This window comes from Alnus glutinosa, chromosome 4, assembly GCF_958979055.1.
Source record: "Alnus glutinosa chromosome 4, dhAlnGlut1.1, whole genome shotgun sequence".
NCBI classification, from domain to species: domain Eukaryota; kingdom Viridiplantae; phylum Streptophyta; class Magnoliopsida; order Fagales; family Betulaceae; genus Alnus; species Alnus glutinosa.
In genome coordinates, this window is record NC_084889.1 from 30,850,412 (window position 1) to 30,864,878 (window position 14,467).

At 35.1% G+C, this 14,467-nt stretch overlaps 1 protein-coding gene and 1 pseudogene across 1 annotated transcript in view; both read left to right on the forward strand.

The window, feature by feature from the left end:
• Positions 1 to 14,154, forward strand: part of LOC133865674 (probable LRR receptor-like serine/threonine-protein kinase At1g56140) — a 32,214-nt gene extending 18,060 nt beyond the window's left edge. The window contains exons 16-24 of the mRNA XM_062302105.1: positions 4,293 to 4,357; positions 4,862 to 5,205; positions 5,566 to 5,764; positions 5,864 to 6,025; positions 9,862 to 9,980; positions 11,769 to 11,979; positions 12,064 to 12,295; positions 12,414 to 12,564; positions 13,380 to 14,154. Coding sequence (XP_062158089.1) covers positions 4,293 to 4,357; positions 4,862 to 5,205; positions 5,566 to 5,764; positions 5,864 to 6,025; positions 9,862 to 9,980; positions 11,769 to 11,979; positions 12,064 to 12,295; positions 12,414 to 12,564; positions 13,380 to 13,751 — 1,855 coding nt within the window. The 3' untranslated portion in view covers positions 13,752 to 14,154. The remainder of the gene's footprint in view (positions 1 to 4,292; positions 4,358 to 4,861; positions 5,206 to 5,565; positions 5,765 to 5,863; positions 6,026 to 9,861; positions 9,981 to 11,768; positions 11,980 to 12,063; positions 12,296 to 12,413; positions 12,565 to 13,379) is intronic.
• Positions 6,678 to 7,272, forward strand: LOC133865561 (VAMP-like protein YKT61; annotated as a pseudogene).
• Positions 14,155 to 14,467: the final 313 nt, after the last annotated feature.

Consider the following 14,467-nt stretch of genomic DNA (forward strand, 5'->3'; position numbering starts at 1 on the left):
ATTTAGTGTAAAATTTACAAAAGATAAAATAAGCAATTTGAATGAAAAATAATATATTAATTACATAAAAAATAAAGGAAAAAAAAAAAAAAGAAAAAAAAAAAAGAGGAACAGAGGAAATGAAATAAGAGAACCATAGAAAATATAGGCAAAAAATGAAAAATAAAAAATACTAATAGAATAAATTAGAGTTTTCTTTTCCATATACTTTTCCGGTTCATATGAAACCTTGAAAATCAATATTGTTTGTCAATTAAGCACGTTAACAATGTGCATTATGCATGGAAAAAAAAATCAGTGAACAATGTAAATTAAAAAATCGTCATACCTCGTACTCAAAACAACAATTAATGTAAACTCTCTCTCTCCATGGTTTCCTTGAATTCAATGTAAAATTTAGAAAAGGAAAAAGAAAAAAAAAACAGAAAAAAAAAAAAAAAAAAGCAATTGTAACAAAAAAATAATATAAATTAGGAAATAGGGACAAAAAAAAAATGTAAAGAAAGAACAAAATCATAGAAAATAAAGTTAAAAAAAAAAATGTAAAATGATAACTACTAATATAATAGAAAATAACTATTTTTTTTATATATTTTTTCCAGTTCCAAAGAAATTTGTAGGTATAGGAAGAAACTACAGTTAGATAGATATTTTTTAATTCGACCATCATTCTTATATATAGCGTAAAAGAAACTACTTTTACAACAAAAATAAAAAAAAATAATAATATAAATTATCAATGCAAAAATAAGGATAGAAAATCAAATCAGAAAAACAGAAACACATAAAATAAATACAAACATATTATTTACAATTCTATTGAACAAAGCCCCGACAAACTTGATCAAAGGCAAACTAAAAAAAAAAAAAAAAAAAGGTTATAGCAGTATTACAAACAAAAAGATTCCAACAATAGCAAAAATTTCGCTCTCTTTACTTTGAGCACCACTCTCCGGTAATGTAAACAACATTGCAGTTTTGCATAGCCACAAACTATTACTTTTCCATATATTTATTTGAGAAAGTGAGAGATATTGGAGTGACTTTTTATATTTCCCAAAGGAAAAAAAAAAAAAAAAAAAAAAAAAAAAAAAAAAAAAAAAAAAAAAAAAAAAACTGACATTTGACACTTTGAGGTTTAGTTTGTAACGGACATTTAGTGGAAGGGGAAACGGTGTTTGAGTAAAAGATTTTACTTAAAGGAAGAGAGAGAGATGTGGAAATTAGTGAGAATTTAATGACAACAAAATTAAATGTTTCTATTCATTTTCTATTCAATGGAAGAGATTTGATTAGGAATATTAAACGCACCGTTTATTTCACTTCAAATACATGGAGCAATTCAATTTTACTTTTTTTTTTTTTTTTTTTTTTTTTTTTTTCCAGTTTTACTTAAAGGAAGAGAAAGAAGTAGAAATTAATGAGGATTTAATGACAAAAAAATTTTGACGTTTCTATTCATGTTTTATTCAATATAAGATAGTTAATTAGTCATATTAAATGCACCATTTATTTTACTTGAAATACACAGACCGGTTTAGTTTTACTTAAATTACAAGTTTTTTACTCAAATGACCGGTTCAATGTTTAAAAAGTATTGATTCATGCCACGTGTCCTAATTCTAGGCCAACTCTAAGTTGGAACTTGACTTTTATATATATATGATATGATATGATATGATATGTTTCAATAAAAATAAAATCCATATAATTTTGAACATTAAAAAAAAAAAACATTTCAAATTTAATGCTTAATTAACTCTTTAGTGTTTTAAAAGCATTTATATTCCTTTTGTGCACAATAATCAAATAAAATTTTGCCTTTTTTGACTTTCAAAAGCTGAATAACACTTAAAAAAAAATAAATGAAAATCGTAAAAATCACATAAAGGAAAAACAAATATCCCATAAAACATTTAAATGAATTAATACATAAGACCCTTATTTTTAGTTTAATTCATATAAATTAAAACATGTTAAAATATTTGTTTCCATAGGTGTAGTTTAGAATGAAAATAAGTATGAAGAAGAAAAATAGCAAGAAGAAAACCACGATTTTGATTATCAAAATATAAAATAGAAAATTAGTAGAAATTTTTTTTAATGTTGGTATGATACCTATTATATTCCAATCCTATATAATTCTGAACATTCGAAAAAGCAAATGAACAAAAAAAAATCTCATAAACATTCAAATGAAGAATTGTTCAATCACAAATTTCACAAACAAAATGGAAACATAATTAGATTTCAACCAAAAATATAAAAATATCAAAGAGTCATACTTATATCATTAATTGAGAGAGAGAGGCTACTTGTATCATTAAGAGAGAGAGAGAGAGAGAGAGAGAGAGAGAGATTAAATAGACCGGTTATATTTAGATTTCAACCAAAAATATAAAAATACCAAAGAGTCATACTTATATCATTAATTGCGAGAAATATGCTACTTGTATCATTAATAGAGAGAGAGAGAGGGAGAGATTATATTTAAAAGACCGGTTCAGTATTTAAAGAACCGGTTTAGTCACTAAAAAGTATGGGTTCATGCCACATGTCACTATTCTATGCCATTCTAAGGAAAAACTCGGCTTTTATATATATATATGATGTCCATTAAAAGGAGTGGACCACTGGGGTTCGTTATTGGAGTGGGAGCGTGACATGGCAAGGTAAGGAAGTATCCGATGGAGAAGAAGCCAAACTGGTCTATTAAGCATAGTTAAGCTTACAGATAAATAAATCACATCATCCCTAATCTTCCCCATGCCACTACTTCTATGTGTTAGAACAATCCCATGCTTCAGATTGTTATGCGTTTTTGTTTTTCCCTTTACCTTTGTGGTATTCTTGTGCCATGGTGTAATATTATCATGTGATAGCCAAATCAATGGTATTAAATATGGGATAACTGAAAGGCCAGGAGAAAAAATATGTGATACCTAAATATTTGTACCTATATCTACACATTGTTTCAAACTTAGATCTGTTGAGGGAGATTCCGTCACAAACTTCAACAGCTAACTAGTCATCAGGTACCAAAATATGCAAATTGAAGAATTCATTTTATGAATTAGAAGGGGTCAAGCCAGGTTATGTCATCTTAATGAGATTTATACGGTCCAATGTCTGTCCTACCTGAGCATCTAATCTATATTCTCCTAATACAGGACATTGGGAACTAATCTAGAGCATTTAGGCAATTTGATACCTAGCAAGGGGGACTATCAAATCCCAATTGAGTACATGGAAAATATAGGAAACTTTACTCTGTGAAATAATTTCTATCTCAAAAAACAAAAGAAAAAAGAAAAAAAGATAAGGTTAGATTTAACAACAAATATAAAATCAATTTTTCCTAAATTTAACATTTCTCTTCATGGAAATTTGTTGTCCTGTCGAGGATCAATTTCAATATCTTGGTTACTTGTAGTGATTGCAATTACTATCTAGTCTATCTTGCATTTCCATTCAAAGAACCCTCTTTCATCATGGGGATATCATGAGTAGGGCTAGCAAAATGGGTTCACATGTTGGGTTCGGGTCAAACCGTTTGGCCCGCCAACTCGTTAAGGGTCAACTTTGACACGACCTGTTTGACCCATTATATAATAAAGTCTATAAAAATAAAAATAAAAACACAAAAATAAACTAAAAAAAAAACATCTTGTTTGAATAATCATATTACTCCACAATTGAAAGTATGAAGCGTTTTATTGTTTACTTGTTTTGGTTCAACTTTGGGTTCGAAAACTTGAAGAAGAAAAACACTCGACTATTTTTCTTTCAGTCTTTGTCTTTTTGGTTGAAGTTCTAACTCAATAAAAAACAAGACTTGTTTTGTATTTTGTGAAATTTTTTTAGTTTAGTCTTTACTCTTTAGACAATGAGAGAAAGAAAGAGGTAACGTGATTGTTTATATTTACTTTTTAATGTTGGAAAAAAAAAAAAAAAAGTATACGGGTCAACCTGTGAGTCAAATGAGTTGACCCATTAATGACTCATTTATTAAACGGGTCTAACGGGTCAACCCTTTTAAGCTTAACTCTAACCATTTAACTTCATGTCGGATTCGTGAGTCATGTAAAAAATTGACAGTCCTAATCATGAGTTAGTATTATTAAGAGAATGCTTATTTGCATATCACCAAGGGAGCATTTCTCTTATCAGGAGTTAAACTTAATCCCAATAAGAAAATTTTGTATGAATCAGATATGCTGCTTATAATTTGCATTTCATGTGCAACATTAAATTCAATATTCTTTGTCTAAGTTCATTTCCTTCTGCATTAGTGGTTTGCCTTCAGGATTGAGCTGCCTACAACGGAGCTTTCCTTGCAATCGAGGCCCTGGAATATGTAAGTACAGTTAAAAGCATACTCTTGATTACTAGAATGGAAAGGATTAGTAGGTACTAAGGTAAACAAGGAGAAGATTCTACTCTAGGATGGTGTTTCTAAGGAGAATACGAGTGATCCATCTTCAAATTTTCACCAAACATTGATATGGATACAGTACAATCAGGAAGCATTCCTAATCTTTAAATAGTTACGAAAAATGGACTGGACATATCTTTTTAAAGGGCTAACATTGGCAATTATGCATCACAACTAATTTGCCAACAAAAAAAAAAAAAAAATTGAACTTAAAAGATGAACTGAACAATTTTACACCTGACATTTTAGTTTCATAGTAAAGGACTAGTAGACTTGAATTAGGCTTCTAACTTCAACCATATCCAGTGTTGAAATGCATAACATGCTTATGAACACATCAGCATATACATGATCCAACCTTGTACATTTAATCACCTGTTCTAAGCTTACACATTGATTAAGTGCTTCTTCTGTATTGGATTTCAGATTATAACTTTGGAATTAAGTGTGGTGGTCCTCAGATTCCATCTTTTGATGGTATTGTCTATGAGAGGGATAACGAGACACTTGGTCCAGCCACGTATTATGTGACCAACACATACAGGTGGGCTGTTAGCAATGTTGGATATTTCACTGGGAGCAGAAATCCTCAGTACACAAGTACTTTGTTAACAGAGACAACTCGATTATCTGCTTCATCATTAAGGTACTATGGCTTGGGGCTTGAGAACGGAAACTACACTGTAAGGCTCCAGTTTGTAGAAACAGCTTTTCCAGACACTTCCACATGGCAAAGTCTTGGGAGGCGTGTCTTCGATATTTATATCCAGGTCAGAATCATATTATTGAATTGTTTTAGAATCAAAACTGTTGTCTTTTGAAATCATTTTTCATTACCTGCTAAGCTCTTTCAACCCAATATATATTATTTTTCTCTCCTTTTTTATTTTTTATGATAAATGATAAGTGATAAATACTGATATAACAAAATCCTCATCAATACTTAAGAAAATCTATTAGCAGAATGCCAATTTTAAGAGATCATGATGGATATTTCTCAACCAAAACAGAAAAAACTGTCTTAACAAATTTAGTGACCGTCTTATACATCAATCAAGAAATTACCTTGAATATGATGAATATTGACATCATTTGTGTTTTGTTTCAAGGTTTGACTTTGTTTATTCCAGGGGAATCTTGTTTTAAAGGATTTTGACATTAGAAGGGAGGCTGGTGGAGTCTCTATGCAACCCGTTCCAAAGGTATTTCAGGTCCAGGTATCAGAAAACTACCTTGAAGTCCATCTCTTTTGGGCTGGGAAAGGAACTTGCTGCATACCTACTCAAGGTACTTATGGACCTTCAATTTCAGCCATCAGTGCTACCGCAGGTAATATAGTGCAAAAATTGTAGTTGCAATTCAGAGGATTAAGAACTGCTTTTTTCACACACTAGTACCATTGTTATTGATGGCCTTGCTTTTGTATAGATTTTAGGGCCACGGTTAGTAACAAACCCCCAAGCAACAAGAATAGGACTGGTCTGTACGTAGGTGTCGTTGTTGGTGCTGGAGTTTTAAGCCTTCTGTCTGTTTTTGTGGCTTTCTATATTGTTCGAAGAAGAAAACAGCTTCCAACCAATGATTATGCGGGTAAGTCAAAAATCATATTGTACATCTATGATAGTTGTCGAACTTCATTAATTTTTAGTCTACATAGTAGAAATATGGAACTTATGCCTATGTGTGAGTTTATATTATTTATTTATTAGTGAGGTGGCCTTTGCGATATTGTGTTAAGTACTAGAGATATGATTCATTTACAACTTTTATATAACTCTTGTACAACTTCAAAAAAAAATTTTAAAATTAAGGGACAACTTTACAAAAGGGTATCGAACTATAATGCGTTTTGATGAAAGGTCACTAAACTATCATTTCTGTCGAACTCGGGGTTTTAACTATCGAAATGAGTTCCAAAAAGACATTCCGTCTGATTTCGGCGTTAAAACGTGATGGAAGTCGAGTCACGTGCATGCACGTGATTTATTTAAACCAGAATACCCATCCTGTCCAAACAAACAACTCACCATACTACGTCGTTTTCAAGAAAGAGAGTTTGGAAAACTCAATGGCCTGAAAACTCAAATCCGACCAGATTAAAACCCGATCTCAACCGAACAAATGACATTCAAGAACTGCAGCAGCAACAAGAACACCTCTTAGCCGAACGAGTTAACCTCATACCATGACAACCAGTCAAGATATGACGATTTAACAGCAATCAACATCCAAACCTGTAACAGAGACAGAGAGAGAGATGAAGATCACGGCGTTGGCAGTGCTGAAGTGCAGTCCGGAGGGGTCGGATCCGGTGATCTTGGCGCAGGCGTTGGACGTGAGACACTTCGGGTACTTCCAAAGGTCGAGCGTGAAGGAGTTCATCGTCTTCGTCTCTCGCACCGTCGCCAAGCGCACCCCTCCCTCCCATCGCCAATCCGTCCAGCACGAAGAGTAATGGCCTTTGTGCATTGGGCTTTATGGATAATCACTACCCAGTTTGAAGTGCCTTTTCTCTGCTCAATCAGTTGCTAGATGGGTATCAGAAAAATTTTGGTGATTCATGGAAGACTGCACAAGCAGATAAGACCCAATCATGGCCCTATCTGAGTGAAGCTTTGACAAAATTCCAGGATCCTGCGGAGGCTGACAAGTTGTTAAAAATTCAGAGGGAGTTGGATGAAACTAAAATTATCCTTCATAAAACTATTGACAGTGTACTTTCACGAGGTGAGAAACTGGACAGTTTAGTTGAGAAGAGTTCAAATCTCAGTGCAGCATCACAGATGTTCTACAAGCAGGAAAAGAAAACAATTCAGTGTTGTACACGAAGTTCTTGAACCACTCCTTCAACATTGGCTTCAATACCGTAGCTTCCCATGGCCACACGCCTGACTACATGTGCTGTGACTACATGTGGTGCAGTGAAGTCAAGTGGTGGTGCAGTGAAGTAGTGGTGCGGTGAGTGTGGGCTGGTACGTGGAACAAGTATGGGATTATCATTTGTAAGTTAGATATCCATCTTTGTGCTTTGAGGAATGGTTCTGAGAGCCTTTTAAATAGCAAATTTTCATTTATGAAATCTCCTCTGTTTTAGCTTCCTAAAACAGAGTGTAACAGAGCCATGTGGGTTTTGTCTTTGGATGCACCATCTCCACAGGAAAAAACGATTACTGTAACATGAGAAAGCGAACACACCCCAGAAGATGAAAACTGCACTGCTTAACAATGAGCTTCGACACCTCTGATCTCTCGCCCGATGTAAATTAATATGAAAAGTGTCATTATATGTAAATGGCAATTAAGAGTCGGCAGAGATTAATTCATATATATATATGACAACAAAGTGGTAGTACTAGTACTACTGAATTCTATAACTGACAAGTCTATTGTGTTTGGATCCGATAAAGGTGGTCTGACCGTGAATGGGTCCAGTCTTCTTGGTGGGGTTGGATAAGGCCATTTGGATTGAGATTTCTCGAAACCATTCGATCAACTGGGGTAGCCCAAACATGCTTCCCATATTAACTGCCATTATGGCATTACCAACTTCACCCATCCATCCTTGCTAAGCCCAAATGTTTTTTTTGTAACTTATTATGGCATTCAAAGGCTATCCAGTTGCGCACCTCCCTCCATTTATTTCATGCTTGGAGTTGGGACGTGCGTGCCTTATAAAGCAACTACGTACAATATTATGAAATTTCTAAGCTCTACGTACCATTGTTAATTAGTTGTTACCGTGGTAAAGAGAAGAAATATGGATTCCTTTAAGTAGTCTCGACGCAGGACGAACACAGAAAACACACTGCACACACACACGATTGGCATCTCGATCACCAAAAGAACAGAGTAGTCTCAACTCGATCAAGAAAGTTTACTATAAACAAATTCTCATCATTGAAACTGCACCATATGAAACTGCACCATATTTCTATTTTCTTAACCACAGCGAGAAGCCGAGTAAGAATGCTTGTGTCCTGCATGACAAGCTCCACACTAGCGTCAAAAGGCAGAACCACTAGCTTTGTCCCATTTCCGACCATCGTGTTGTTTGGCGAGTTGCCCGTGTAGTTAAAAGGAAATGTCGGACTGGTCGGGAAGTCAGGCCGATAAACTCCATTTGGATTGCCCAAAGAAATGGGCTTGGAGGAGGGCAGTGGTCGGGACTGCAAAAGATATGTTATTCACAGAAGCTGCAAAATTTGTTCCGTTAGGCCCCTGGCAGGTTTGGTTTTGGTGGCAGGGGCTTGTTCCAAGGCCTATTGTGAAGAAAAAGCGCTTGTCAACCTTCTGGGGGACATTTGCCGGGAATTGAGCACTTGCTAAGCTACGGAGTTTGGCCATGAAATTTGTGACGAAGGAAGTGCCGTTGAGAGGGGGGAGAACCGGCTGGAAGAGTGAAAGCTTTTGAATGGATATTGAAGACTGATATTCTAAGATGCCGGCAACAGTGAAATTGTCGAAAGTGCCTAGGCCAGTCACGTATGCTTGTCATGCAGGACACAAACGTGCGCATGATCTCTGCCGAGGCCCCCATCCTCTTTGCCAAGGCCTGCGAGCTCTTCATCCTCGAGCTCACCATTCGTTCCTTTCATCTGGGTTATTTGTGGTTTACGTGTGTGTAACTGAGAGAGAGTAAACGGGGAAGGTGGGAAGAGACGTAATTTATTTGTTTAGGTGAGGGTAAAACGGGTAGAATGCATTAAAAAGGTTACGTGGAAGTCACGTGACTTGACTTCCGTCATGTTTTAACGTCAAGACCAGACGAAATGCCTTTTTGGGACTCATTTTGATAGTTAAAACCCCGGGTTCGACAGAAATGATAATTCAATACATTTCCGTCAAAATGCGGTATAGTTCGATACCTTTTTGTGAAGTCGTCCCTAAAATCAATCATCAAATCCAATGATTAATTTGAAAAAAAAAGTTGTTAGAATTGTATAGAAGTTGTAAACGTATCATATGCAGGAGATTAGGAGATGCCATACTTAACTCTAAGAATTGTCTTTCAATTATGTTTCTATTTGGTCTTGTAAGTCTATATAACTTGTTGCTTGATTATTGAAAGTATGAAAAGAATTATATTAGCAAACTCACGTTTGTTCTTGAGAGGTCAGGCTACCTCGAATCACCCTAAAATCTATCAAAATCTATCTTTTTTTATTTTTCTTCATCTGACGTTACGTAGGCACGTAACACTTTGCCGATAAAGCCCCATTCTATAGACAACTTTCTATATATGTTCTTGCTACTGAATCTCCCATCTTCAGTCCAACAACATTTTGGACTAAAACACATTGATGATTATTGCTTAACAAGAGGAGACATCCTCGATATAACATGTAAAAACTATGTTGCATTTTCACTCACAAATCACTGAAGCAAATTGATAAGTAGATCAACCTGTATTTATGTTGAAATTGCAGAGCTCTTGGAAATAGTTGTTAGAACATTCACTTTCAGCTACGCTGAACTAAAGACAGCTACAGAAGAATTTAGTCCTGCTAATAAGCTTGGAGAGGGAGGATTTGGACCTGTCTTTAAGGTAAGTGGTTGAACGTATGTCAGTGGACAAAAATTTAGTTGACTATCTGATATAAATCTAGAGCTGTTATATATCTATTGCACTTTCCAAGAAGTAATGAAGCACAGCTAGCAACATCACCTTTTCACCATTTCTTTTCTTTTATTTAATGTTCCTTATATTTCCTGCCTTTCTGTTTTGTGAAATTGCATGCACTCCTTACTATGGTATCTTGTGCTTGTGATTAGCAAGATGATGGAAATTGCAATTGTTGTAGAAGTAAAGTGATACGAAAATATTTAAAGATTCATAATACGATATCCGGATCCGGATTCCCTGTTATTCCTTGCCCAAAAAGAGGGGGCAGGGCAATAACAGGGAGATTGTGAGAGGGGCTCCCTTGCCCAAAGAGAAGGGGGTAAGGATAAAAGGAGGGATCCCCAATTGCCAGGGGTTCCCTGTCCTATGATATCCATAAGCCCTTCTGTTTCTTCTACTAGTTCTACTACACATGCATTTTCTATTATGGTTATCTTTTGAAGTTGAAAGATATTCAAAGTTCTTAATCAAATGAAGAAACATATTTTGTAGTTATTTTTCTGATTCACGTCATTTTCCCAAATTCAAACTAGAATAAGTTGCCATATTATAAAATCTTTACACTTTTTTTTTAGCTTTCTTTGATCTGGTTACACATACTCAAAATTATGGTTTTTATTCCTTTTCTAGGGCTACCTTGGACTTAGGACTCTTCAATGCAACTTGTTCTTACTCAGGATACTAAAAGAAGAAAGCACTTTATGCACAAACGAGTTCCATTATATAGCATTATATCTCAATTGGCTAGACTTTGGTATTAAAAATAATTGATTAACAGAAAAAGTTTATAGAGAGTGAAGGATTGCGAATATATATATATAAAGTGAAATTTTAAACATCTCAGCAATTTAATTTTTTCATGCATGGTGTAAAGTTTGGGAACTTCTTTCTCGATTGTTGAAATGGAATGTTTAAGAAAAATCGCACCTGGCCGATGTATGTTAGATTTGATAACAGTGGGAATCATTAGATGAGTAATTACATTTGATGGAGGGCAGAGAATTTTGAGGAATCACTTCTGGTGAGAATATAATATTTTCAAAATGTTCTGGTATTAGGAGGTTCTGACTGAATAATTGAGTATCATTAACACACAGGACGATTTTTCGTTAAGTTTTGCTAGGAGCATCAGATACTGGGTTCATTCTTGTTTTGTTCTTTTCTGGACATTTTGTATGGCTTTTTACCTGATCTATGCAATGAGATCTATAGATTGATCTTTTTGGTAATTTATTGTTTGCTAGATGTATTGTGTATCAAAGGAGGAAAAAAATACTCTGGAAACAAGTTTTTGAATTTAAAAATTGAAGTTGTGGCCCAAATGAAAGCAGGCTAATTCTTGGCAGAACATTTAGATGGGGTAACCTTGTCGTCCCTGCCTGATACTTCTCCTTTGAAGTATGAGGCTTAAATTGAAACCGATTAGACTGGACATAAAATTTCATGGTGAAAATAAGCAACTACAATGTTGGACTTTTATCCTCATAAGTTTTATCTATAAATGGATATTGTCTGGTTTGGTTCTGCATAGATTGTACTTGGGCCATCAATCAGGTAAGTGGTGTAAATTAAAAGTATTTAAGCCATCGACCCTACTCGGCCAGACAATCATTTTCTATTTACATTGATAGATCAAAATCATCCTACTAATTGTTTTTTAAAATATTTTCCGTTGCATTTTTTTTTTTTCTGAAACTTTGTACTAAATAGGGAACACTTAAAGATGGGAGAGTAATTGCTGTGAAGCAACTATCTGTAGCATCACGCCAAGGAAATAACCAGTTCATAACTGAGATTGCTACTATATCTGCTGTGCAACAATGCAACCTTGTGAAATTGATCGGATGTTGCATTGAGGGAGATCAAAGACTACTTGTTTATGAGTTTCTAGAGAATGGAAGTCTTGATCAAGCGCTATTTGGTATGTGAATCTCTCTCTCTCTCTCCATATATATATATGTGTGTGTGTGTGTGTGTTATGTATTAAGCAGATTAAGTTTTATAGGAAAAAGAAGTTTAAATCTCGACTGGTCAACACGTTATGATATATGCTTGGGTGTAGCAAGAGGTTTAGCATATCTTCATGAGGAGTCAAGACTTCGAATTGTACACAGAGATGTGAAGGCCAGTAATATCCTGCTTGACTCTAATCTCATCCCCAAAATATCAGACTTTGGCTTGGCCAAGCTTTATGATGATGAAAAGACCCACATAAGCACCCGCGTTGCAGGAACATTGTAAGATCATAAGGCTTATTTAGGCACCTTGTCTTTCTGAACTATATAATCCTTTATTTTGTCTTTTTTTTATAAGTTATCTTGTACTAAATTGTGCATATGATTGTTACTGATGTAGTGGGTATCTTGCACCGGAGTACGCCATGCGTGGGCACCTTACAGAGAAAGCTGATGTGTTTGCCTTTGGTGTTGTGGCTCTAGAGATTGTTAGCGGGAGGCCAAATTCTGACCCAAGCTTGGAGGAAGAAAAAGTTTATCTTCTTGAATGGGTATGAACAATATTTTTGTGCTCCGTGTTTACATTGTCATCTGTCTTCTAATGAGATGGACTTTTCAGTCCACTTCAAAAAGTTCAGTAGCATTTATCGTTCTGTAGCTATGGGTTCCAGGTTAGTGATAGTCATGACCATCCACACCTATACATATTGAAACAAGATTAAAACTTGGATCATATTAGGAGGAAATTCTGGATGTCTCAAGGCAGCAGAATAATTTTATATGCTTATATAGAGCATCCAAAAATGAGTCCAGTTTGCACTTAATAGGAAATGAAATGCGTCTCTGTAGCCAAATCTCCCCTAGTAAGACGCTATTTTCTATGAAATGGCCTCTGTCAAAGTTATTTTTGAAATTCAAGATAAGACAGAAGTTTTATTTTACTTTGTTCTTTCACATTTATTCATAATTTGTGATGATCCTGATTTATGGAGTTTACACTAACTTCCATTGATAGTGAAATGTCAATCTGGATGTGTTGGTTATCCATATGCCACGACACATTTTACATAAGAGTGCTTAAAACAGAGTGATTTCTTAGAATCACAAAATGAGCCTGAGGAAGAGTTTCGAAAATGGGCTAGATTTATCTAGATATGGTGCAAATATAGTTGCCTCATTGAAACAATTAGAATACTCACTTCCAACAGGTTTGTACTATTTTCTGAACCGTAAAGACTCGTTGAAACAATTGGACTGGACTGCTCACATCCACCACCTCTTTAGTATATTCCTTACAAAGTTGATTCATTGTAACAATTTGTGATACTAATATATTCTGAAGCCTGATAACACATATCCTTCTCAGGCTTGGCACTTGCATGAAAACAACAGTGAAATTGATCTTATGGACTCCACATTATCAGAGTTCAATGAGGAAGAAGCAAAACGCATGATAGGAGTATCTCTTTTGTGCACACAAGCATCCCCAACGTTACGGCCGTCAATGTCGCGTGTGGTGGCAATGCTTTCAGGAGAAATGGAAGTGAGCTCTGTGACTTCAAGGCCTGGATATTTGACTGACTGGAATTTTGATGATGAAACCACCTTAATGAGTGATGTTGCGAACAAAGGAACCTCTGCAAGCTATTACAACCCATCAGCAAGTACAAGCATAGTGGGTGATGCAGAGAATTCACCAGCAAATGCTTCTAAACCCATGCTCCATGAGATTATCTAAGAGGGTAGGTGTTAGGTGAGAATTGGTCTTTCTTTCTTTTCTTTTCAAACTTTGTATATTCTGCAATTCCAGGCATAATAATAATATTGGAGCTACTTGGATTGTAAAATAAATTTTTCATTTTTATTTTTTCTCTGAGGTATTGGCACCCTCCTTGCATGTTAGTATAGAGTGCAGACATTATGGCACTATTCAAGAAAGCCTTCACACTGGGGTTAAAAGTACAAGTTTGTGTTCTAATAAGCCCATCTTCTGTCTGGAAATTCTTTAACAAATTGTTTGGATGGAAATGGAATGGATGGAACAGAGTGGGACTCCATTTCTGTCCTCTGTTTAATTAGAGCATTTCCAGCAGGAGAGTTAAATTTCTTCAAAATAATCAAATTTGACTATTTTTGCCTTTTTTTCCTCTTCAGCAGTTCTTTAGGTTTTTTTTTTTTTTAACAGTGAACAGTAAATAAGCAATGGTAACCTATTTACTGTTCATCTGTTAAGATTTTTTAATTAATATTTTCTCCCTCTCCCTCTCCCTCTCCCTCGCTCTACTTTCCTGTCTGTCGCTCTCTTTCTTCAGTACACCCGCTCTTCCTTCTCTCCTTCTTTCTTCTTTCTTCTTTCCCAATCTCCCGAACCTTCCTCCCCTCCTCTCTTTTCTTCTTCTATTCTTTTTTATTTCTTTCTCGTCCGAGCCACAGAGAGGGCGAGAGACCCGGAGA